The following is a 21,030-nucleotide window of genomic DNA, read 5'->3' as shown; positions in this document are numbered from 1 at the left end:
AGCTGATGTGGCGCATACTTGGAAATTAAAAAAAAAAAAAATGATGGGAAATCAAAGTTGTGAAATCCCCGCCATTCGCCGCCACCTTCTCTCTTCAATTCCGCCGCTGTTACTTGAAATTTCTAGCCACCACATATACCATTCAATTACCCATAGTAAGGAGAACAAAACCCCTCAACCAATTTTGCGATCCGACCACGACAGCGACTGGGCTTTGAAATTGACCGTCGCGGATTATTCTCGTCGATTCGCCGGCGACAGGACGACCTACGATTGCAGATTGGTACCATTGGATTCGTCTCCTCACTGCGGTTCTAATGGGACCAGTCTCATCCATTTTCATCAACTAGGTGCAAAGATCCATCGTTTTGAAGATCTCAGTCGTCGTCCGCCGCGACTGCACCTTCCGCCGGCGTTTTCTCCTTCGTCTGAACGAACCACCGGCTCGAAAGACCATCGTTGAACGCCTCTCGTTCTGGCGAATCTTTTGAGACCAGTCCCATTAATTTTGATCACCTCTGTACAAAGATCCGACAAAAGCCGTCCTCCGCCTTTGTCATTCTTTTGAGATGAGTCAATTTTTTTTTTTTAATTTCCACGTATGCGCCACATATGTGCCACATCAACTTCTCCAGCCAATCAGGGTCGAATCCCCAATTTTAAAAGTCACATGCATCGCATGTGACTTTTTTCGGCGACCCACAAATTTTTCCGGCCAAATTGATCAAATTGAAACCCTAGAAACTTACGGGACTAAAACGAAAATGGCCTATAGTTGTGGGACGAAAATTGCCTTTTGCCCCAATTTTTATCACAAACTTTTAATATAAAATTCTTAAGGTATTGTCATAGATATGTCAGAACTATAATTTAGTTTTATAAATTTATTTTAAATTAAACTGTCAACTACTTAAATGAATCTGTAACTGTAGGTGCATTCCACTATTCGAATAATGGTTTCTCAAATTGAAACTTTAATCGTAATAAATGTAAAATATTTGAAATTTAAAAAAAAAAAAGGAATTCAAAATTTCATCTTGAGTAACTTAATTTATAAAACTCAACTATTCAGATATATATATTCTGATTGATAGCTTTGTATTAATGTTGCTAAATTTTACCCTCAAATTTTATAATCCAAAAGGAATAAATTCAATTATAACATAAATGATAAGAACTATCACATTACAAAGAGTAAATTGACATAAGCTCTATGAGCCTTGATACAATTATAAATATTTTTTATTATTTGAAAATTTACTAATATATTCTAATTTTAGTGGTAATTCAATCCGTTAGACTTTAAAAAAAGTACAATAAGGATAAAATTGACAATTTTATAGCTATATAATTTCATTACACATTAAGGAGTATTTATAATTTTTCAAACAATTACAGAATATTTATAATTATACCAAATGTTTAGGGAGCTCGTTATAATTTATCTAATTATAAATTAAACATTATGGACTAAATTGATGAAAGCCCAAAATTGAAGGACTTTAAGTAGTATTTGCCCAAAAAACTGATCCCAACTATATATATATATATATATATATTACATTGCCGTATTAATATCGTTTGACATTTAACTTATTTTAGCTCTCATCTTCACGTCCCTGCAACAAACATTGTTAAAAACTCCGAGTCAAACAAAAATTCAACTAACAAAAGAGCTTCTCTCATGTCATCTTTGCCTCTCTTACATCAACTTGATATAATCTTTCTTGATATCAGACAAAGCCATCGACATTATACCAGTTCAGGTAATGGCCTGCTACTCACTGTGCTTCTCTCTTTCGGGTAGATGGGGAGATTTATTTGTAATTGTAGTTAAATTTTGCTATATTTATTGAAAGAATCTGTTTCTCGTGCGTGGGCTGCTGTTATTTGATGTTTTACCACAAACCCATGTTGTAGAATTCTTGAATCTTAGAGAATTATAGCTTTCTGGCACCAATTACAGCAGCAGAAGAACTTTGCTCTAGGTTTTTTTCTTGCCCTTGTCATGTTATGTTTTTTATGTGAAGTTTTCTTTTTTTGATTACCAGGATCATCTCATCTTCACTAGTTGATTGGATAGTGATTGAAGAAAGATGAGGCAGAGGCCTAAAGGTGCTTCTTCAAAGTCAAATTTATCTGGTGCTGTTGCCAGTGGTGAGACAAGCAATCGAGACAATAGTGGTGGTAAAGTGAATAATGTTTTGAAGGATAAGAATGTGGTTGTGGTGGCTAAGAGGTCGTCGTATGTGATATTCACATTGTTTGTGCTGGCAATATATGGAGCTTGGGGTGTGTACCATTATCAGTTTGAGAGTCTGCCGGTTCCGCTGACCCTCGATCAAGTAGGGAAAAGGGGTTTTTCTGAGCATGAGGCCATGAAACATGTTGAAGCTCTGACTCGATTAGGCCCCCATCCAGTTGGTTCCGATACCCTTGAGAGTGCTTTAAAGGTAATTTGTGGGGATATATTATGACATTTGAATACATTTGTGGTATTTATTTTATTTTGGTTGTCGATGCTATGAGATTTTCATATGCATATATCTTGTGAAGTAGATGATGTTGCTAGAGGATTCATTTAATTTCCAATTATTAGTTCCCATTCGGGCGTGTCAACTAATTCAAAAGAAAACATATTATTAGCATGTTTGACCTGGTTTGTCTGTGGTCATTTGTTTCTGGTTTAATCTTTGGTGTCCTAATTTCCGCTTCCCATGTGTTTGGATGAGACACCCTTTTGATGAGAAGTTGTGATGGAACTCTTGGAAATGTAATTCATGATGTTGATTTCTGGTATTCTTTTCACTGCAGTATGTTACAGAAGCAATAGAAACTATAAAGAAAAAAGCCCATTGGGAGGTTGACATGGAAGTGGATTTGTTCCATGCAAAACATGGTGCTAACAATCTAGTTGGTGGCCTCTTTAAAGGGAAAACTCTTGTTTATTCAGATTTGAATCATGTTGTATTAAGAATCATGCCCAAATATGCATCTGAAGCAGGAGAAAATGCAATTCTGGTTTCTTCCCACATTGACACTGTTTTTGCCGCGTAAGTCTGCAATATGCTTTGATCTCTATTGTGGTATAAATATGTATGTTTTTAACATTTTATCTCCATAGTCTCTTATATTTTGTTCTTTTCTTTTACAATCAAGAGCCCTTTATCAAATAGTTCACTTGACTTCATAAGAAGCCTATGGAAAATAGTAACTCATTTAACAATATGTAGAACAAACCTTTCTGGATTACCTTGGAATTTGGTTTTTCTTTGTAATCTTTTTGGCATCTGATGATCACATTTCAAGTATGTCAACATGACAGAATATAATATACTTATATCACATGATCTCAATATAGTCAATAGCACAAAAGAGAGGATAATTTATGTCAGTTCAAATCCATTATTTTGCTGCATTGCAATGCCCCTTGCTTACAAGCCCCATTGACGTTAATTATTATGTGGACATTAAGGGTAAGTGACTGATATGACACTTAGACACATTAATGAAAGGACCATCAGCTTTCTCTGATGTATCCAAAGGATAGTTTTATTCATAGTTAACATTGTGAGGAGAAATTACTTTATACCAAATAGAGTTGTTCAAAATATGGCTCTTATGCTCATTCCTAGTTTTTTTCTGGTAGATTAGACCCGCATCTAACATGCTTTCTTCTTTTTAGACTTGCAATACAGAGTAGGATGGTGGTAGCTGAATTGTTAATATTCGTTTCTTGTACCTTCCATTCTTCAGAGAAGGAGCTGGTGATTGCAGTTCATGTGTGGCTGTTATGCTGGAGCTTGCTCGAGGAGTTTCACAATGGGCTCATGGATTTAAGCATGCTGTTATATTTTTGTTTAATACTGGAGAGGAGGAAGGTTTGAATGGTGCTCACAGCTTTATCACTCAGGTATGCAGCGATGAAGATTGTCTCATGCAGATGTTTGTTTTATAAACAAAGAAAGTTCAATGTGCTCTCATATTTCACATTATCATCAATATATCTTGTCAATAATGGTAGGAGTCGTCATATAGTATTTGTTATGTTACCATGATCATTGCATCTTCTCCTATTGTATTTCACCATATTCCCAGTGAGCTTATCTATTCTCTCGTAAATATGTTTTTCTCATATAAGTTGTTTATTAGATTCTTTTTTGCCTATACCATTAATTCTTGAGAGCTTTCTTTTCTCCTTTGATGTCCATTGCCATCTGAATTGATTAGAATTATTTGATTTCATTAGCTCAAAGAAATTCTTCTTTTTCTAGGCCTCCAAAACTCTGCCGCATAAGAGTTTGTATTTTCAGATCCAAACCTCCTTTTTGGCATGATGCTCAAAGAAACTTGATTGTTTTCTTATATTGCTTAGGCTTTAAGTAATATGTAACTCTGTTGGCATGTGTATTGGGCAGCCTTAAGCAATATAATTTGAAGTTCCCAATCTAAGAAGCACTTTTTATTTAACTGACGTGGAATGCTTCCAATATGTAATTGCTGCAGCATCCTTGGAGCGATACAGTACGAATAGCTATTGATTTGGAAGCCATGGGTATAGGAGGCAAATCTGGTATTTTCCAGGTCTGATTTTGTTAACGAGTTCAAGTTATTGTTTCTTTTCTTGTCTGCATTAGCTCTGGCTGTGCAATTATATATTTCTTGACTGATCCCCCTCCCACCCAGCTGCACGCATCTACATATCACAAATGTACATATTATTTATGGAATAAACTATGAAAATTGCTTCCATAATTTTGTTGCCTCCTATTTGATTTTTCGATTGTGTTTGTTCAACAGGCTGGTCCTCATCCTTGGGCCATAGAAAACTTTGCTTTGGTAGCAAAATATCCATCTGCTCAGATTGTTGCCCAGGTTTGTCGAGAAAGGAAATATGACAGAAGTATCAAACATTTGTCTTCATATCCTATATTATACTTTTTCCTCAGGATTGGAATTCACCCTCTACATGATTCAATGCTCAGGATATTTTCTTGTCTGGGGCTATAAAATCTGCGACGGATTTTCAAGTGTACAAAGAGCTTGCAGGACTTTCCGGGCTTGACTTTGCATATGCCGATAATACTGCAGTGTACCACACCAAGGTAACATAGCAAGAGGAACTAAGCTACAACCATGTTTACTTCAGTATCTTATAAATGTCGAAAGCACAGCATTCTTTGCTATGAATGAAACTTGGTAGTTCATTCATTTGCAACCTGAGCTTATTGAATATAATTACTTTATCAATGCAGAATGATAAGTTAAAACTTCTGAAACCTGGTTCTCTCCAACATCTTGGAGAAAATATGCTCGCTTTCTTGCTTCATGCAGCTGCCTCCTCCAGCCTTCCGAAAGGCAAGGCAACGGAATCAGATATAGAATCCAGCCAGGACAAAGCTATATATTTTGATGTTTTGGTATTTTTGACAAGCTCTTTAGTAAAAAGTTTTGATTTGCTGGCATTTCTTGATTAATAATTTGTATTGTCTTACAAGTTTCATATTCCTAATCTCAGGGAACATACATGATCACGTTTCGTCAGCGCCTCGCCAATATGCTTTACAATTCAGTAATATTGCAGTCACTTTTACTATGGTCTACATCACTGCTCATGGGTGGTTATTCAGCGGCTCTATCACTGCTCCTATCATGTTTGAGTCTGGTACTTATGTGGATATTCTCCATTAGCTTTTCCAGTGTCGTGGCTTTTATTCTTCCCCTCATATCTTCTTCACCAGTGCCATTTATCTCTAGCCCGTGGCTGGTAGTTGGTTTGTTTGGTGCACCTGCTCTTCTTGGGGCATTTTTGGGTCAGCTCGTCGGTTTTATTGTCCTTGAATCATATTTGTTTCGTACATTACCTGAAAGAAGGAAGAATCTACCTGCTAACTTGCAATCCAGTGTGGCTAAGTTAGATGCTGAAAGATGGCTCTATAAAGCTGGTTTATTACAGTGGCTTGTTCTGCTGATGGTTGGAAATTACTACAGGATTGGTTCTACTTATTTGGCTCTTGCTTGGTTAGTCTGCCCTGCATTTGCATGTAAGTTTACTATAGCAGCCTAATATCTACAATGATTTGGATTGGGGGTAAATTTTTTGAGAAAATATTTCAAATACTTTAAAATCCATCATATTATCACCAGAAAATAGTTCAAAACTTCAATGTAGGAATTCAAGGATTTTCAAGTTATTTGTGATGTGGAATTATGAAAACAAGTTCAAAGGATTTGTTATTATGGATTTGAAATCCTTTGAATAACTTCGGTAAATAACTTTTGGGAATATTTTCAGCGGCTTGCAAGAATAGTAGTTTCCCATTTTAGTATAGATTTGGATTTATAACAATTTATTTACCATTTCTCCCCTTCAAATCTATGTTGTGGAATATCTAGATGGTTTGCTTGAAGCAACGTTATCACCAGCAAGGTTGCCGAAGCCGCTCAAAACTTTGACCTTGTTAATTGGCTTGTTTGTGCCCTTCCTACTCTCGTCTGGCATGGTTATTAGGTTGAGTGCTACTATAATTGGAACTGCTGTCCGATTTGTAAGGTAATGATTCTGAAAACTTGCTCACCAAAAGCGGATTGCATTATTTCTTGTCTCTCTTTCTTCTTTGCTATTGCCGTGTTTCTTCATTCCTGTGTAGGTTATCAGTTGTAAAACTGGTATTGAATAATCAGTGGCCTGATGGAAGTTTACAATATTCTCCTGTTTCTTTTTTCTTTTCCTTTATGCTATTTTGTTTGGTTAAATTGGTGTTATTCTGCTAGTATTTAGAAAGAGACAATGATAGTTCTATCTCGGGTACCCATTTCTCGGATTTGATTTCTTGTAATGGTAAGAAAAAAACTTAAGTTATGGGCTACACGTACATAAAAAAACAACAGACTTGTGATGTAGTTAAGAGTATATTATGATATAAATTATTTCACAATTGAAACTACAATTTTTCTGATTTTCAAATTACATAAATTAGTGTTTGAGCTTTTGTTAATCTTTCGAACATGTTGGAAGTATTGAATGCGTATGAAAGGAGTATTCGGGAAAAGCATCTTAACAGAGTATTAAATACAAGTATGACTTTCTTTTAGAAGTTTCCGCTCGTCATAGTAATATAAACGTGTGTGTGTGTGATATATATATATATATATATATATATATATATATAGAGAGAGAGAGAGAGAGAGAGAGATGCAGATGCAAGTTCTGTGTTTGGTAACTAATTATGCGCTATCTTTCAGAAATCAGTAAATACTAAATTTGCGCACTGTATTTTCAGGTACCCTGGTACCACGCCTGAATGGATGGGAAATGTAATAGTTGCTGTATTCATTGCTGCTATTGTTTGTTTGACACTCGTCTATCTACTCTCGTATATTCACATCTCAGGTAACATTGCTAAATATTGCTCTCTACGTGATTAATTTGAAACATGATTCCTGCTAAACATGTTGCATTTCTTGTTTTTTTTTTTTTCTTTGTCTAGGTGCAAAAATGTCGATTATCATTGCTACCAGCATTGTATTTGTGGTCTCTGTTGGTGCCGTGTGGGCAGGTGTTTTTCCACCGTTTACAGAAGATACTGCTCGAGCTGTAAATGTGAGCAACCACAGTTCCTTAATTTGCTTTCATTGTCAACTCTTCTCTATTTCTGAGTTAACACCAAAATGTTTAGAGTCAGTTATTTGGAGACGTGAAGATTACACCAGCAAACTTTACTTACCTATAAGTCAATTTCGAGGTTCCCCATCACGTTTCCAGTTTAGAGCTCCGCTTTCCTTTTAAAACATGAGAAGCTTTAATATATCGTCCTTTTGTTGCTTAAATATGTTGGAATGTGAAGTTTGATCAAACTTTATATTTTGACCCATTTTTTGCGGATCCAACCCCAAGATGAGTTAGCAGGACCCTCCTATCCGGGAGGGGGGCTCCAGAAAAATGGGTTTTGTGTTAATATACTTATATAGGCAAATTTGTAATTTTACATGTCTTTCAGGCGCTCTAATCATATAAGCTGTGGATACAGAAGTAATTCATCTATGGATCGCGTAAAATTTTGTATTTTCTCGTGTTTGATTTTCCTTGTCAATTCTTGCACATGTTTCACAGTTTGTCTTGTAATTTCCTGACAAAGCAATCACTAAATTAATATGATTCTAAACAGCGCTAATGTCTTCTCTGGTCCCAGGTCGTGCATGTAGTGGACGAGACAAGAACAAATGGCGAAAAGCTTGAACCTGTTTCGTACATTTCTCTGTTCTCGACAACCCCTGGAAACTTGATTAAAGAGGCCGACCATATTGGGGAGGGATTCGTTTGCGGCACTGATAGACATTTAGATTTCGTTACGTTTTCCGTCAATTACAGTTGTTCGACGGACAAGGGTGCTGCTACTGGCTGGCTTGAGTCTGATATTCCAGCGATCCATGTGGATAAGGATGTGAAAGGAGAAAGCCGAGAGACGCAAATTTCAATAGACACCAGAGCTTCCACTCGTTGGTCTCTTGCCATCAATACCAGAGAAATCGATGACTTCCGGTTGAAAGGTACAACGAATTCTTGCCAATATATATTTTTTTCAACTTTGTTATTGCATTTCTCTCTTATTATCAAACACTTGTTTTGATCGACAGACACAGACAGTTCCGAGGAGTTGATTCCACTAGGTGAAAAGAGCAGTGTGGACGGATGGCACACCATTCAGTTCTCCGGTGGGAGGAAGGCGCCTACCAAGTTTAACCTCTCATTGTTCTGGCTCAAAAACAGAACTCAGACGACAACTGGGGGCGTGAAAAACAACGACCGCCTTCTTCTGAGGCTCAGAACGGACGTAGACAGATCAACACCACCAATGAAGACCATTCTCCAGAAGCTCCCTCCATGGTGTTCCCAGTTTGGGAAGTCGACATCTCCCCACACGTTAGCGTTTTTGACTAGTCTATCGATCTTTTGATCTATTTATACTCCATCCGTAGTTTGTTACATGATTGCACGAGATGTTGAGTTATAGAGACGCTGCTTTCATCATCGCCAGTCGACCAAAACGACCATGAAAGATGCGTACGAGCTACGACACATAGACAGATCAATGCCTAGAGCTGGAGTTGTCGTGACGAACCTTGTTAGAACATATGTGAAATGATAAATTATGTATTAAAACATTTTTATTTATTTTTTTTAGAATTTTATGGATATTTCTTAGTCATAGCTCATTATATCCGTATCTGAAAAGGTTAAATTCCAGCATACAGACATTATTTTAGAATTTAGATTTTTGAACCCAAAATCCGGGTAAAGATAAAGATTTTTCTATTTTTTCTTTTGTTTGCACTTAAACTTCCTTAAAAAATGCGAATTATTCTTCTTCTAAGGAAGTTTTCATATTAAACTTACACCTCTTAAAAAATTTTGTATTTACACCTGACAATCTTTTATTATAATTTGGATGAAAATTGCCGACGGCAACAAAAATAATTATATAAATTTTTAATTTTGCTTTTTATTTAACGTTCTTATTATATTTTTGTACTTATTTATATATATGCACAGTAAAATTAATATTATTATATTTTCTCTCGTATAATATTTATTCGCATATAATAGATTGAATAAACTTATAAAATAAGAAGTTTCTGTTATATTTTTATTTTTATATTTGTATATTTAAAAATGGAATATGTACTAGTAGTAATTATTCTCTAGGACTAGTAGACATGCGACTGTCAAATACTGCAGATATTTTAAGACAAACATACATCGAATATTCAACATGTAAGTTGTCAGTTAGTCTGTCTGTCGTCTGTTCTTCCTCAGCCTGTCTCCATTGCCTTAAGCAAACAAACATATCAGTTTACCCCTTCACCAAAAAGATTTGAGAATCTCTCCTCTCATTCTCTCCCTTGTTATTATTACTTTTTCCAAGAAACAATCACAAAAAGCAGCAGAAAGCAAACATCCCACAATCTTGGGAGTCTCAGAATAATCTTGGACTCCTGTTTCTTTTCCTGTCTTTCTCCACCTTCAACTCCACCTTGGAGAGAGAGAGAGTGAGTTGGGGAGAGATGCAGATAATCCCTTCAATAACAACAGTAGTGAACATCAGCAGCAGAAGGATCAGCTCGAATCCCCCTCTCAAAACCAGGAATCTGAAACACCAGGCACTTTCTCCACCTTCCAAGATTTCTCAGTATGAAATTCCCACATCTGTCCTCAGCCTCTCTTCCAAATCAGGTATGGTTCTGTCCCTCCATTGTTTTGTAATTTAGTTCAATCCAAGATTCAAGATTTGGTTCTCTGTTTGGTGATATTGTTATTGTGGTCTGAATTTGTGAACAATAAGGTTACAGATGTCCATTCTTGAGTTCTCTTGAAGCCTTTGAGTCTATGGTAGTATTTTCTGCAGGCAGGGCAGCCAGCAAAGTCTTAGTATAATAGGAAATTTCAGAATTAAAGATGTCTGTAGAGTTTGAGATATCTATGTCTTGTCAGCAGATAGTGAGACTTATCCAACATCTCAGCCATCCTAGGGTGTAATAATGCTAGTGATGTGTAGAGAATTTTGTGGAGATATCATAGGCGTATACAAAGAAAGTTGTTGGTAAATCCCATTAGTCAGGATCCCTGGTTGGATAGAGAGGTGTGATACTCCGGTACCTAGAGTCCCGAGAGTCTCCAAGAATTACAGTTGCACTTATACGAATTCAGAAAAACTTCTACTCTTGGTTACTTTATAGTCTAGAACATCTTGTTCTCCACTTTTGTATCTTTTCCAATCTCCTAAATATGGGAAGAAGAGTTTGCAGCAGCTTCTACTTTTGAGAAGGTGATTGTGTGTAGCATAATCAAAAGTGGGGAGTGTGAGTAAGAAGCAAATAAAAGCTAAATAGGGAGTTATTGAGGAAACAACAACTTTTGCCACCAATAAAAGACTATTTTATCCCAATGTTCAAATGTAAGTAATAGTTAAAGGGGGTAAATTCATGTTAAAAGGAGGACGAAATAGTCAAAGATGATGTTAAGTTCTTCTGCTATGAGTTACTCCTGAAGTTCCTGAACAGATAAAATGTTGCTTCAGTTAAAGTTTTTGGCCTTCTGAGCTGCTAAAGATGTGAACATGTCTTGAGTTTTCGCTGGCCTGGAACAGTAAACTATCTGGTAAGAATTCTCCCTTTGTAGGAGTTTGTAGGGCCAGCCAAGTGGCCGAACTGTTCCCGACAACGACTCCTGAGATCGTAGTTCGAGAGGCGAGGATAGACGACTGCTGGGAAGTGGCTGAGACGCACTGCAATTCCTTCTTTCCCGAGTACTCTTTCCCTCTGGATTTTGTTCTGAGATTTGATCGGCTTATTGGGATGCTCTTCGGACTCTCAACACCAAAGGGCTGCAAAAGAACTTGCCTTGTTGCCGTAACCGGGAATGCTGGTGAAGATTTGTTCTTCCTGAGTAAAGGATATGTGACCGGGATCTTGACCGTCGACACTGTTGCTGATTTTCTTCCTAGGAAAGGACCTCTTCGACAAAGAAGGTAACTTTAGCCTTTTTCGAGTTTTTTCTTATATGTCTCGAACTCAAAAACATTAAATAGTTAAAATCAACCCGTCAGCAGCCACACCTATATTTGTGCTAATGTGTCATGATCTACGTGGTTTGATGATCAAAATCCCTGACATCTAGCAGGAATAGTCACCAATACATTCTTCTCCTATAAATAATGTCAGAAATTAGGTGCTGTTAAAAACATGCTGACACTCTCTTACTTACTGATATCGGGACGAGGATGACTTTGTCCGAGTAGAGTCTGATTCAACGTTACACTTTAGCCCAACTTCTACAGATCCAACTAGGTAGTATCTACATTTTATTTATAGGGGCTTCTGTAACTATCTAGACGTCCTGATTATATAGTTGATGAGTGACCGTGTGTTCCAGTACAAATTATTGATCCTAGTGAAAATCTCGACTTGGATTTCATGTATAAGTTGGAGCATGTAGAATGTCACCTCATTCATCGATACATACCTCAACATGCCGATGCATTTGCTCAAGTACATCTTGCTGTTATTGACAGGACAGGAATCGCGTACATATCAAATGTAGCCGTCCGAGAAAGGTTCCGCAGAAAGGGAGTTGCCAAGAAGCTAATAGCTAAAGCAGAGGCAAAGGCTAAAAGCTGGGGGTGCCGTGCCATTGCTCTGCACTGCGAGGTTAACAACACGGGAGCTACGAAGCTGTACACGAGCCAGGGTTTCAGGTGCATTAAGGTGCCGGAAGGCGCGAATTGGCCTCATCCAAGAACGTCCCCTGACACGCAGTTCAGCTTCATGATGAAGCTCCTGTAGCTCTCCTCGACCCGTTCTCATAGGTAATCAGAGCGCGGACGACGATGAACGGTTCGACGTAGGAGTAGAGTGTAGGATGGAGGTAGGCAGCTTTGTAGATGTAGATGTAGATATTCTGGTTGTGGTTTTGTGTTCTGTTGCTACTTAGTTTGGTATATAGTATGTGATTTGAAGCTTAATTTTTTTCAAAAATTAATGATAATTGGCGAATTATTTTGACGGGTTATTTGCATTCACCTCTCCTGAAATTTAATTCTCGCGAATATCTTTTTCCGGGTGATTTTTGTACAAAGGTTGTAATAAAATTTTAGTGAAAGACAAATGTGTCTTTTCACTATTTAAAACAAAAGACAAGTTGTCTTTTGAAATATTAAGAAAATATTACACAAATTATTCTTATTTTCTTGATTTGTTTAAACAAATTATAGATCAACGGGTGTAAATATAATTATTTTATTTCTATATATAAGCTGTGGGCTGCAATTAGCATTTAGGTTTGGGCCCTATTTGGGCTAGCCCAACTTGATGAACTCTCTTTTGGGCCCATAATTTCTCTCATTTAAAAAAAAAAGAAAGAAAAGTAATTCTCACTTTATCTTTTTAGAGTTTGTCTGATAACACATTTTAAATAAATCTCTAAATATGCAAATTTATTTTTCTTAAAAAAAAAATGTTGGGTGATTGGTAGTTTAATTAAGGCTGTGTTTGGATCGATATATTTTAAATTACTAATAATAAATTTATGAATCTGTCTGGATTCATCAGTATTATAAAGAATTTTAAAATTTTCAATATTGTCTTTTAAAATATTGATGAATTTTAAATTTTTTTAACATAAAGTAATTTAAAATTCTTTTTTCAAATCCTTCCGCTCAAACTTAGCATAAATGGGGGATATATTAGTAAAACGACTTCATCGGATAATTTTTGGGGATAATTTAGCAAAAAAAAAAAAGCTATATAAATAAATTTGGGAGGGATGAAATATTTGTTGTAAACCCCTTCTTTTCTTTTTCAACTTATGAAATAAAAAATAAATTTACAAAGTATTATTATTTAAAAAAATCAAATATTTTTTTTTTCTTTTTCAGGGATTTTTGTTGTTGAAATGTTGATCCAAAGACACTATGAAAAAATTAATTATTTCCCAAACTACAAATACTATACCTTAAAAATCATAGTAAATTAATACTATTTATCATGATAAGATAAAATCGATATAAAGATTTAAACTTTGACCACAGTTAATCAACATGCTTAATAGTTTTTACCTATTACCAAAATATTTACCATAGTTTTTAACTATAGCAAATCAATGGCCGTTAAGTGGTCGTAATTAATTAGTATCACATTTTTTAATTTTAATTATGATAATTAATTATTATAAAAAATCATATTTTTTTTAGTACGACCACCTTATATATATATATATATATTATACCAACTTATTAGTCTTCGGATTCTTTTTCTTCATAAAAAACACACACACACACATACACATACACATACACATATAAATATAAAATAATTAATAGGTCGTTGGATACCATTTTTGCATACACTTAAAACTAAGCAACACAATTACCTAATCTTTCATGAGTTTCTGTTCCCATTTATTATTTTTTTTAATTTATTTTTATTTTTTTACTTTTTCTAGAAATAAATAAAAACCTACTAATTTCAAGGGTTGACTCTTGACTCCAACATTTCTCTGAAATTCTTGGATCTTGTTCTATACACAGGGATGAAGACAGAAATTTTGATTCTATGCACGTAAATTAATGTTGACCAGCGTTTTACATTAGTTGTCGATGATGATTTTTTTTAATAATTTTTGTATTTTTTTTAATGATGCGTCTTTTTATGATAAACTCATGAAATTTATACAAATTAATTAAAATAAATAATATATAACGCAATGAAACATCAATCGATCGATGAATCGCATCAGACGACACATCATTTGTATAAATGAGAAAAGCATGAAATTCTTCAAAAATTGGTATGAAATTCAACGCTTTTCTCCTCGTGCACATATATCCATATTCATTAGCTATAATTAATGTAATTACTATTAACTCATGCAACCCTAATCTTCATGATCCCAAGCACGCTTTTTATATAATATAGTCGTGATAGTCTCGCGATTTAAGGTTTCATTTGACTGTCTTGTCGCTAAAATTGTAAGTGGATTAGGCGCACGTACGACTTTATTATAAATCTTGTCTGAGTTTGAGTTTTATATGTATTGTCATTGTTGAAAACCCGTACTCTACATTTATTTCTGGGACGTTATCGTAATTTTCTACCTCAATCATCTCCAAAGTTTATCCGATCTACTATAATATTACTTTCGATTTAATGTTTTAGATTTTTTCTTTTATTTTTTTCACATGCACATGAAACGACAACGTCCCGAGTATGCAACACAGTTGTTTTGATTGTTTTACCATTTGTGGCGATAGTCGAGTGCAGTACCCTTTAAAATAAATATATAATTAATTGAACCTGACACATCGCCTTGTTTCTATAGAAAATGCCGAGTAATGCAATGTGCAATGCAATCAATGTCTTCATTGTATGAGATATTATTTGCTCGAATTTTCTAACTCACAATTTATTCTGAAAGGACGTATCAGGTTTCGAGTAATTGACTTTTAATTAAAGAGCAAAAATAATAATTTAATAATTAAATATAGAGTAAATTATATTAATAGTCTTTGAGATTATGCTAAAATATACAAATACCCTTTACTTTTTGTAAAATTACAACTACATCATCTAATGTTATAGTTGTATTACTACTATACTTTATATTTAAAAATAAAACTTATACGAACAATCTCTGACAAACATTACCTTAATACCCCTTAAAGTTATAATTTTGTAAGTCACATAAGAAAATTTGTTTAATTTGATCTAATTTTTGGAGTGTCAATCTAATTTATTCTTAATTATATATATATATATATATATATATTGAATGTGTGTGTGTGTGTGTGTGTGAGAGAGAGAGAGAGAGAGAGAAAGGACCCAAGCATCAAAACGGCGGAAGCATTGTTGATGGGCCTCCTCACGTGAGCCCACTTGTATATGTTGTTTTTAGTTATTTAATTAATCAAGAATTTAATGGTGATTATACCAATAAATCAGTCCCCCAACCCTACTATTTTTATGTTTTTATACATTTATATATATATATATATGTATTTAGATTCCAAATAAAATAATGTATATGTACTTACCACTACAAAAAAAATTACTGTTGCTTTGTCATAGAATAAAAGTAATAATAAATAATAATAATAATAATTATTATTATATTTAGATAAAATTGATGCAAAAACTTAGCTTATCCATCTTAAAAAATACATTTTGCAAGGCTTTTAGTCACACTCACAAAAATCACGGCCAACAATCACTACACGGCCATGATCAATAACTATTTACTATGATTATTTATTTTTATTGTCACGATTAAATGTTATTTTCTTCTAGTGTACTATGATTTTTTTTATTTATATATTATTTAAATAACTTTCATGCATAGCAAGAAGTAAAAGGGTGTTTGTAATAATTTCTGCTTTTATGATAAAAAAAAATCTTGAATTAAGCTGCACTAAAAATCGGGAAGTTTCTAAAACTAAAGTGAAAATTTAAAATAAATAAATAAATAAAATTAGAATATTTAAAAGAACAACTTCATATTTATTTTATTTACAAAAATTGGTAAACAATGCTTAAACTTAAATTATCTAAATTTATAAAATAAAAAAAAAACAAGTTTTAATTTGTAATTCAATCATAAGTTGATAACCACTCAGTTTAAGTTTAAAACATTGGAGCGTAGGCCACACGTTGGATTCCGGTCAACGTTCAACCTTTGAGCGTGGACAACACGTTGAGACAGAAGAGCGTGAGAGAGCGGGTCGCGATCTTTGTTTGTTCGTGGTGGCAGGCTCTACAGAAGTCACTCCCCAATGACGCGCGGGGATTAGGAAGTCTGTGCAGCGTTTGACCAACACGCCTTGGGATTAGATCCCTAATTAAACCCCACTTAATCCTTTATTTCAGACCCTAAGTATAGTTTTAATAATAATTAATTACCGCGCAAATCCCAATTTATTTTGTTTTCCTTCTCTTCCTCTTTGTACTTGGGATTTGAGTTAAAAGTCCTTTTTTTTTTTTATTATTACTATTATATTAGAAAGTCAACAATGTACTGAAATTATGTGGGGAGAAATAAATAGAAATTACTATATTATTATATTTTTGAAAAATTATAGTTTATATGCATTAAAATAAATGATTAATTATACTTAAATCCTTTCTAAAAATGTGAAATTACATTTTTTTCCCAAGTAAACAGTTTATTCATGACTATTTTTTATCCAATGACTATAATTCATAAATAATATTTAACTATAGTCACATTCTTTTAAATTTATATATATTCCATTTATCCACCTGCAAGTATAAAAATATTAAATAAGTGGAAAAATTATAAATTTATATTTTTTTATTGATGTCAGTATTTTTTATTCAAACCATAACGGGAGGATGTTAGGTATAAACAAAAAATTTTGAAAAGGGTGTAAACATAATTATAAAATTTCTTTGGGAAAAAATGTAATCATACTATTTAGTTTAAATTATAAAATTTTGAAAAGGGTGTAAAAATTTCTGCAAATCATACTAATTAGTTTAAATTTCTTTCTTTTTTTTCCATAGTTTATCAATAAATTTTGAATTATTAAGACCAATTCACAAATAACTTTTTTTTGATATATTTTTTTAAATATTATATGCTTTACTATACCATTTACAAAATAATCTTATGAGAATAACAAATCTATATATTTAATAGCAATTGAATTTAATATTATAAAACTTTAAAATTTAATTTTATCACTTCAGGTTTTCAACAAACAATATTGCCTATGAACATATTGAAAAATATAACCAGCATGATAATATAGTTATGTGATTAATTCTTTATTATTTAAAAAATTTATTATGGTTCAAGAATTAGACAATAAATAATGTTATAGTAATTCTTTTAGATTTGTTCATTTGAATGTAGAACGTAGGGGTATTCAATTCGGTTAACTAAACATGCCGAAAGTTCGATTAACTGAAATTTCGATACGTCGAAATGACAGACTGATAAGTATTAAGGGATAGAGTCCCAATCCAAACTCAAATCTAAATTTTTTTAATGAATTTGAATCTGAATTTAAGAATATTCATTGAGTCTAGACCTGAATTTCTGAATTATGTTATGAGTATGGATAGGGTCTTACCCTACCGGTTGACGCCCCTACTTCAAACGTTAAACCAAGCAATGCTTCTTCATGTTTTCATTGCAAAGAGTTGCAAGAGAATTCAGGACATACATCTCGAGAATTGGCTCAAAGGATTTTCGCCAAAACTTCCAAATGCAGAAACTGTACAATTGCAAAACTTGAAACAGATCAAAACTCTTTCCTAAATCCCACGATTTTCCCTGCCCGACTCGATCAGTATCGTCAGCCGTCTCGCTTTCTTCATGAAATCACTGCAACAATAGTAAAAAGGATCAGAGGTCTTAGCCATGTTCCAATATTCTTGAAATCATGTTAACATGAGAGTTGTAGTTTTACCCGAACGGAACGTCTTCGGTGGGTCTGGTGGCGCCTTCTGCATCGCTGTAGACTACATTCGTCGATGTATCAGATCTTTGCAAGCTAAACATGGAGGCCAGTTTCCTGTATAGTTCTTCATATGAGCTGATACTCGATAGGTCAAGGGTCCGACCAACGTCCTCAGACTCCAAGAAAACCTTACAGTTCGTTGTCTCCAACCCGAGCTCGAGTTTTTGATCTTTTAACCTTGGAAACTCTCCTTCCGAACAGGCTTCTGGTGGAGAATTCTGAATAACGGCTGATACCGAACCATTGGAGACATTTCCCATGTTCTCTTCAGTATCCAAAGAGCAGCTCCGAGATATTTGCTGTTCCGTGAGGATTGGCTGACCGAATAAAAGAAACACGGGTGACTTTGTTTCGTTGTTTTCGTTCAAACTGAGGGTCGAGCTCTTCGTTTGCAGAGAACATGATAAGGGATCAAAATTGGAATTCTCCAAGCGGCTGCCGGTGAGGATCTTTGGTAGTGGCTTGAAGTTGAATGGATGAGGTCCCATCTGAAGATTATTGAAGTGGGGATCCGATGAAGATAGTAGAAACTGAGCATGCCTGGCTCCCTGTATGCCTGAAGAAATGTTGTCAGGTAAACAACACAACGGGCTGCTGGGGCTGAGGGGGTTGCGGAGAAGTGTCATCGGCATATGAAGTTGTCCAAGGGGAAATTCCGGTGGCCGTGGCCTCTTTCTTGGCGGAGAGAAGGGCGACAGAGGGATGGCTGGAATATGTGATACCAACTCAACTAACCATGGGCTAACTCGCTTCACGTTTTGTAGTAACTCCGGTTCGTCCCATGCCACCTGCAAACGAGTTTTTTGATTAGAAACAAGATCCTATTTCGGGTGTGAATACTACATCCAATTAACAAAGCCATAGCAGATCAACATTGTAGAATGTATGAACAGTAGCTTTCAACAACCGAATTTTGTAGATAAGAATAGGATGAATGGAGTGAAATTAAAAACTAATATTCGAGTTACCTGAATTTTGTAGATAAGAATAGGATGAATGGAGTGAAATTAAAAACTAATATTCGAGTTACCTGAAGAAGTCGCCATGGAGAATTAGGCCAGTAAACAGGGTCATCGACCTGAACCGATGATACAGTTCCCATAAACCAGCTTATCCGAGACGAATCTTCCGTCTCAAATGCCATCTTAAACCTCATTCCAGCACACCATTGGATCCTCATTGCAGCCCTCACAGCTGAAGCCCTCACCACAAATTCCGGCGTGCTTGCACGTGGATAATAGACGACCTCGAACGGCCGGCCACTGGCAGCAAGACTAGCTGCTTCAATAACAGATTCGGCACTCACATTCCCCCTCTCCCTCGCCCCTGAATCACAACTACCATTCCGTTTCCTAACACTTCCAACACATAAACTCTCACTTTGAGAACCAGAGAACCCCTTATACAAAGCCGAGGCGCAATTTGCAGCCCCAGTGCTCCATCCAGACAAGACCTCCGGCCCACCGCTGATGCCCGTCTTCGCCCTCTGTATTCCAAGACACAATTCGCCGTTTTCTGTCCTCAAGAAGACAATAGAATCCCCAGCCACAAGCTTTTTTTGGTTCACAAAATTACTCCACCCCGTAGTCAAAAGATGCCGCCTCGGCGTACCTCTATAAATATGCCTGAATTTCCATACCTCCCCATGAACATCCTTAGCCAAGATAGTCTGAACCGGCGGCTCAGCCGAATAATCCAACCTCGGAAATATCGTCTCAGCACAGTATCTCGGGACGGAGAAACCCCCACCATTGTTTGCATCAGACTGTGTTAAGGTCTTGGCAAATGAATTAGGCTTCTCTTTCTCCTCATTCTTACTAAATCCCATCAATCCACCCTCATCATCAACATCACATTCATTTCTTCCCAATGGAACTAATCTCATTTTCGCGTAAACCTCGTCTGTCTCAGAATCAGCCAAGTAGCTTATGGATGATACTCTACAAGGTATAAGGGGTGAAATTCTTGGAAATTCATGAAAATCTACAGCTTTATTGGCATGCTCAGAGTGACCCTGAGGAAAGTAATAAACCTTTGAATTTATAGGTGGAATTTGAGCCATCCCACCAGCACAGGCATGCCATAGCTGGGGATCCAAGCACTTCTCCACTTGATTCATGGGCCTCCCCACTGAATTCATAGCATTAATCATATCTTCAACAATCTAGAGCTCCAACCACATCCAATTCTAACAAATCAAGAATACCCCTCAAGGCCCTCTGCAATTATTTCTGTAAAAAACACAAAAATTACAATAAAGATCAAAATCCCTAAAGAGAACACAAGATGAACACAATGGCAGCCTGCATTAAGACAGAAATCAAGAACTAAAAATTGCAGATGGGATTTGTTTTTCTAATCATTTCAAGAATCCCAGATCAAAATCAACACAATATAGACAAGAAAGTTTCCTTTCCTTCACTTCAATCAACAACCCAAGAAACAGAGAGAAAACAGAAAGGGGAAAAGTGAACTTTACACCAAAGACTGCGACTTTCTCTGCTCTTATCTCTTCTCTTCTCTGAAAACCCTTTAATTTGTTAAATCAACCAAACAAGAAACAAGCACAACCTAGAAAGAATCGAGCCCTTTTCCTTGAAGAAAAAGCAGAAGCAGAAAAGTCGAATAAATGAGGGGTGGTTGTGTAGGCCTTTTCAACAACATAAAACTGTAAACTGATTTCTTGTGAAGAGAAAGAGGATTGAGTATGAGATTTAAGCAGAATGGAGAAGAAAGAGAAATTGTGTGTGTGTGATGAGGATGGGGACAGACAGAGACAAGAGCCAAAAAAACACACAACACACAACACACAGTAACAGAGAGAGTGGGTGAAGCGACACCTGAAGCTGAAGCTTCCTTTGCCGACCAGAGGGTGGCAGAGGGAATTGATATTGACAAATGACACTCAGAAACTCCAATATACATACCTATATACGTATATATATATAATATCTACATTACATACATACATATATATACAGAGAGAGAGAGAGAG

The 21,030-nt window shown here is 35.4% G+C and overlaps 3 protein-coding genes across 6 annotated transcripts; 2 read left to right on the top strand and 1 right to left on the bottom strand.

Moving 5' to 3' along the window:
* Nucleotides 1–1,582: 1,582 nt before the first annotated feature.
* On the top strand, nt 1,583–9,250 carry LOC105166609 (Zn-dependent exopeptidases superfamily protein). Of its 3 annotated transcripts, none has more exons than XM_011086025.3 (14): nt 1,583–1,766; nt 2,052–2,453; nt 2,815–3,053; nt 3,757–3,913; nt 4,507–4,584; nt 4,801–4,875; nt 4,986–5,105; nt 5,256–5,420; nt 5,519–6,044; nt 6,397–6,553; nt 7,284–7,393; nt 7,491–7,603; nt 8,193–8,550; nt 8,638–9,250. In XM_011086025.3, exons 2-14 carry the CDS (start codon nt 2,097–2,099, stop codon nt 8,955–8,957), a joined length of 2,775 nt encoding a protein of 924 aa, XP_011084327.1. In that variant the 5' UTR covers nt 1,583–1,766; nt 2,052–2,096; the 3' UTR covers nt 8,958–9,250. The 3 variants fall into 3 exon arrangements, with proteins under 3 accessions (XP_011084327.1, XP_011084329.1, XP_088738660.1); XM_088882534.1 differs by lacking the exon at nt 1,583–1,766 and adding an exon at nt 1,779–1,803; XM_011086027.3 differs by lacking the exon at nt 5,256–5,420.
* A 534-nt stretch (nt 9,251–9,784) lies between these two features.
* LOC105166608 (GCN5-related N-acetyltransferase 4, chloroplastic-like) lies at nt 9,785–12,561 on the top strand. The gene is made up of 3 exons (XM_088882416.1): nt 9,785–10,234; nt 11,180–11,528; nt 12,072–12,561. Exons 1-3 carry the CDS (start codon nt 10,066–10,068, stop codon nt 12,340–12,342), a joined length of 789 nt encoding a protein of 262 aa, XP_088738542.1. The 5' UTR covers nt 9,785–10,065; the 3' UTR covers nt 12,343–12,561.
* A 5,113-nt stretch (nt 12,562–17,674) lies between these two features.
* Nucleotides 17,675–21,030, bottom strand: LOC105166607 (auxin response factor 18). Of its 2 annotated transcripts, none has more exons than XM_020695482.2 (4): nt 20,876–21,030; nt 19,066–20,266; nt 17,985–18,823; nt 17,675–17,899 (listed from the first exon to the last, which is right to left on the bottom strand). In XM_020695482.2, the coding sequence occupies exons 2-4, from the start codon at nt 20,185–20,187 to the stop codon at nt 17,830–17,832; spliced, it is 2,031 nt and encodes a 676-aa protein (XP_020551141.1). In that variant the 5' UTR covers nt 20,188–20,266; nt 20,876–21,030; the 3' UTR covers nt 17,675–17,829. The 2 variants fall into 2 exon arrangements, with proteins under 2 accessions (XP_020551141.1, XP_011084326.1); XM_011086024.3 differs by having other exon boundaries at nt 20,515–20,983.

This window comes from Sesamum indicum, linkage group LG7, assembly GCF_026168435.1.
Source record: "Sesamum indicum cultivar Baizhima isolate 11 linkage group LG7, ASM2616843v1, whole genome shotgun sequence".
NCBI lineage: Eukaryota > Viridiplantae > Streptophyta > Magnoliopsida > Lamiales > Pedaliaceae > Sesamum > Sesamum indicum.
The sequence above is the reverse complement of the archived record's forward strand: the minus strand, read 5'-3'. Positions and strand labels throughout refer to the sequence as shown.

Coding starts and splice junctions, on each gene's coding strand:
- LOC105166609 (XM_011086025.3), top strand. CDS start 2,097: ATGAGGCAGAGGCCTAAAGGTGCTTCTTCAAAGTCAAATTTATCTGGT. Junction 3,054..3,756: donor ATTGACACTGTTTTTGCCGC/GTAAGTCTGCAA, acceptor TCCATTCTTCAG/AGAAGGAGCTGGTGATTGCA. Junction 4,876..4,985: donor CTGCTCAGATTGTTGCCCAG/GTTTGTCGAGAA, acceptor TTCAATGCTCAG/GATATTTTCTTGTCTGGGGC.
- LOC105166608 (XM_088882416.1), top strand. CDS start 10,066: ATGCAGATAATCCCTTCAATAACAACAGTAGTGAACATCAGCAGCAGA. Junction 10,235..11,179: donor CAGCCTCTCTTCCAAATCAG/GTATGGTTCTGT, acceptor CTCCCTTTGTAG/GAGTTTGTAGGGCCAGCCAA. Junction 11,529..12,071: donor GGACCTCTTCGACAAAGAAG/GTAACTTTAGCC, acceptor TGTTATTGACAG/GACAGGAATCGCGTACATAT.
- LOC105166607 (XM_020695482.2), bottom strand. CDS start 20,187: ATGATTAATGCTATGAATTCAGTGGGGAGGCCCATGAATCAAGTGGAG. Junction 18,824..19,065: donor CTCCATGGCGACTTCTTCAG/GTAACTCGAATA, acceptor ACTCGTTTGCAG/GTGGCATGGGACGAACCGGA. Junction 17,900..17,984: donor ACCGAAGACGTTCCGTTCGG/GTAAAACTACAA, acceptor CTATTGTTGCAG/TGATTTCATGAAGAAAGCGA.